Source organism: Solanum lycopersicum, chromosome 11 (assembly GCF_036512215.1).
Source record: "Solanum lycopersicum chromosome 11, SLM_r2.1".
NCBI lineage: Eukaryota > Viridiplantae > Streptophyta > Magnoliopsida > Solanales > Solanaceae > Solanum > Solanum lycopersicum.
In genome coordinates this window covers 22,870,544-22,875,031 of record NC_090810.1, presented here as the reverse complement: position 1 = coordinate 22,875,031, position 4,488 = coordinate 22,870,544, and the positions used below count along the sequence as shown (strand labels likewise).

The window sequence follows — 4,488 nt, the reverse complement described above, 5'->3', positions numbered from 1 at the left end:
CGTTTCAGCAGTTACAGCATGTGGGGAGGCGGCAGGTTCCAGCCTTGGAGGGGCTTGTGCAGGGCCTCTGGAACGTGGGGCAGACTAGGGAGCAGCTAGGAGTCCCTTTTTGGAAGACTTAGAAGCGTGTATTGTGGGCATGGACTTAGGGGCTTGTATATAGTATAGTATTTATTTACTCTTAGTGTTTAGAGTAGTATAAATAGATAGTCATTGTATTTGTAATACATCCACCAACATTTGAATACAAGTCTTTTCTTCCAAAACAGTCTTTTGTCTTTCCTTCTATTTCTCTTAGCGATCCAAAGTAGTGAAAGGCTTACTTGAGTTTGTGAGATCGTGAAAGAATTGTGAGCAAACCGTCAAGTGCCGCACGGAGTATTGTCCGAATTGAAAAGGCAGTGACAATTGGTATCAGAGCAGGTTCATCGTAAGAGAATGACGAACGAAGGATACGGCGCTAGCAGCACCCCCAACATCCACACTGATGGTGGCAAGAAGAACAAGAAAGGGAAGAAGTAGCAGACGGGTAATGAACCCAATCTGCCCAGTCTTCCACCAAATGTTCCTCCACCAAGTGTTCCTACCCCAAGCGAAGGGCAAACGTCTCTCCCTCCCCAGATTGTCGATGGAAGTGACGAAGACACCGGCGAGGAGTCCGTGGACATTACTGTCGGACCGGAGTGGATTGCAAGGGTCGAAATGGCGAGGCAAGCCGTAGAGATCATATGCCAGTGCTTGAACAGAACGGACAGAAATCTCAAAACTCTTGAAGAGTACTCCCTTGAGGAAGTTGAGAGCGTCCGGAAGGAGTTGGAGGCACGCCAGCGAGCCGAGTACGAGACAAAAGAGGCCATTACTTTCTTAGAGTTTAGGCTTAGGGAAGCACTTGGCGCAGTTGAGTCGCTTAAGGCCGAAGTGCCAGCACTCCAGGAGGATAGAGAGGTTGGTGGATCCTCATCACGTTACCGGGAAAGGGAAGCCAGAGTTGAGGCACCCAAGCCACCTGTCTTCAAAGGCGTCCGTGACGCGCAAGACGTGGATAATTTCCTTTGGCACTTGGAAAACTACTTCAAGTGTATGCGGGTTCGTAGTGATGTGAACAAGATCAACACAGCTGTGTTGTATATTTCGGAGTCTGCCATGCTATGGTGGAAGCATAAAGAGTCTGACATCGCAAAGGGGACATGCGTGTTGAACACATGGGAGCAGTTTCGTGTGGAGTTCAAGAAGGCGTTATTCCCTAGCAACGTTGTGTATGAGGCAAAGCGGAAGATGCGGGAGTTGAGACAGAAGGGCAGCATACGCGCGTATGTGCGGGAGTTTACCACCCTTACATTTCAGATTCCCAACCTCAGGGACGATGACGCATTGTTCTACTTCATGGATGGGCTGCAAAATTGGGCCAGAAGGGAGTTGGAACGACGGCAAGTCAGGACTATAGATAACACCATCACACAGGCTGAAGCCTTGACAGACATCAGGCAGGAGAAGTCTTTTAGTGCCGATGAGGACGATGAGGTAGGCAGTCATGATGATAGTGGGGAAGACAGTGGCGAAGGCAAAGAGCAAAGGCCACAACCTAAGAGGCGTGACACCTACGGGTCCAGCGGCAAGAAGCCCGGAGATTGTGGCAACACGGTAAGGGATTCCAAGGATGGTTGCTTCATATGCAAAGGGCTGCATGGTTACAAAAGATGCCCTGAACTGAAAAGTCTTGGTGCTATCATTCATGAGCGGAAGGAAGAGAAAGCCCAAGAGGAAGTCGGGGAGACTAAGCAGTTGGGCGTTGTAAGCCCATGCGGAGCTGTGATTGAGCAACCATCGACGAGGCCAAGTCAAGATAAGCCAAGGCAAGCAGAGCCGAACCATGCTGAGAAGAGACTTGCGAAGTCTAAGGCGTGGGCTCAAACAGTCGACATCACGGTCAATGGGAAGATTGCTCGTGCGTTGGTCGACACCGGTGCGGAGGTCAATGTTATGACCAAGACGGCAGCAAAGAGGTTGGGGTTGCGATATACTGAAAGCAACGCCCAAATCAGAACTGTTAACGCTTCACCGACTCCTATAGTTTGAGTTGCGCATGGGGTGCACATCATGGTAGGCGATTGGCAAGGGAAAACCAAGTTCATCGTCGCCCCCATCAATATGTTTAATGTTATTCTTGGGAAGAAGTTCTTCCAGCAGTGCCATAAAGTAATCGATCCTCATCTCCAAAAATTGACAATCATGGAGAAAGGAAGGGAATATGCAATTCCCATGGTGAAGGCGCAGGCAACGGAGGGACAGGCTAGACTGACAGCCATGAAGCTCGAGAGGGTCGACGTGAAAAGAAAGTTAACACTAGCAGCGACCATTGCAAGTTCGAGAGAAGACAATGGTGCTGGAAAGACCTTGCCACCGCGCAGGAAGAGGGTTTCGAGTAGGAACGCTGACGTGATGAAGAAGCCATCGGAGAACTTGCCTCCGTTGAAGGAGGAAGTTTGGCAGATCGGTTCGAGAAAGGTCAGGACATCGACGAAGAGGCGTCTCGAAGGGAATGATTGAGTACGCGAGTTGATGGTCGCCCGGCAGAACTCAACGCCGATACGGATGCAATGCGACGCGGTCATCGCATCATCAGGTGGGGGAGTTTGTCACGACCCGCCAGATACCCAGGTAGATCGCGACCCGTCTAGGAAGCCAGCAGCCTGTGCAAGGGGGACAGACAGCCCAAAATGGCTAGCAGGCAAAGGGGCAGGCGTCCAAGTAGGCAGCAGACAGAGGGTCAGGCATTTCTGCCATTACAGGAAGTTTCAGCAGTTACAACAGTTTCATCAGTTACGGCAGTTTCAGCAGTTACAGCATGTGGGGAGGCGGCAGGTTCCAGCCTTGGAGGGGCTTGTGCTGGGCCTCTGGAACGTGGGGCAGACTAGGGAGCAGCTAGGAGTCCCTTTTTGGAAGACTTAGAAGCATGTCTTGTGGGCATGGACATAGGGACTTGTATATAGTATAGTATTTATTTACTATTAGTGTTTAGAGTAGTATAAATAGGTAGTCATTGTATTTGTAATACATCCACCAACATTTGAATACAAGTCTTTTCTTCCAAAACAGTCTTTTGTCTTTCCTTCTATTTGTCTTAGCGATCCAAAGTAGTGAAAGGCTTACTTGAGTTTGTGAGATCGTGATAGAATCGTGAGCAAACCGTCATGTACCGCACGGAGTACTGTCCGAATTGAAAAGTCCGTGACAACACACTGTCAAACGACGTCAGGAGTGACATGCCATCATCGCCTTTTGAAAGCACACATGGTCGAACAACGTCAGGTGTGGCATGCCATCACCGCCCTTGGACAGCACACACGGTCCAACAATGTCGGGCGTGGCATGACATCACCACCCTTGGTCTGCACACACGGTCGGACGACGTTGGGCGTGGCATGACATCAACGCCCTTCGACAGCATACACGGTCAAAAAACATCGGGCAAGGCATGACATCACTGCCCTTGGGCAGCACACACGGTCAGACTACGTCGGGCGTGGCATGCAATCATCGTGTTGGGCAGCACACACGGTCGAACGACGTCGGGCATGGCATGACATCATCACGTTGAGGCAGCACACACGGTCGAACGATGTCTAGCGTGGCATACTATCATCGCCTTAAGGCAGCACAAACGGTCAAACGACGTCAAGCGTGGCATGACATCACCGCCCTTGGACTGCATGCACGGTCGGCAACGTCGGGCGTGGCATGACATCACCGCCCTTGGACAGGACACACGATCGATAACGTCGGGCGTGGTATGGCATCACCGCCCTTGGAAAAACACACAGTCGGCAACGTCGGGCATGGCATGCCATCACCACCCTTGGGCAGCACACACCATCGGCAACATCGGGCGTGGCGTGACATTACCGCCCTTGGACAGCACACACGGTCGGCAACGTCCGGCGTGGCATGACATCACTGCCCTTGGACAGCACACACAATCGGCAACATCGGGTGTGGCATGCCATCATCGACTTTGGGCAGCACACATGATCGAACGACGTCGGGCTTGGCATGCCATCATCGCCTTTGGGAAGAAAAAACGGTCAAACGACGTCGGGCGTGGCATCCCATCATCGCCTTTGGACTAGCTCACACAGTCGAATGACGTCGGGCTTGGCATACCATCATCTTCCTTTGACGGCAAACACGGTTAAACGACTTCGAGCGTGGCATGCCATCATTGCCTTTGGGCAGCTCACACGGTCGAACGACGTCGGGCATGGTATGACATCACCGTCTTTGGATAGCACACACGGTCGAATGACATCGGTCGTGGCATGTCATTATCGCCTTTGTACAGCACATACGGTCGAACGACGTCGGGCAAGGCATGCCATCAGAGCCCTTGGACAGCACACACGATCGAACGACGTCGGGTGTGGCATTCCATCATGGACCTTCGACAACACACACGATCAAACGACGTCGGGCGTGGCATGCCATCATAGC

General features: G+C 51.7%; 1 protein-coding gene across 1 annotated transcript in view; it reads right to left on the bottom strand.

Annotated features, from left to right (window-relative positions):
- Nucleotides 1–668, bottom strand: part of LOC138339307 (uncharacterized) — a 5,099-nt gene extending 4,431 nt beyond the window's left edge. The window contains exons 1-2 of the mRNA XM_069290899.1: nt 448–668; nt 1–67 (exon numbers count right to left, since the gene is read on the bottom strand). The exon at nt 1–67 is cut by the window's left edge and continues 40 nt beyond it. Coding sequence (XP_069147000.1) covers nt 1–67; nt 448–668 — 288 coding nt within the window. The remainder of the gene's footprint in view (nt 68–447) is intronic.
- Nucleotides 669–4,488: the final 3,820 nt, after the last annotated feature.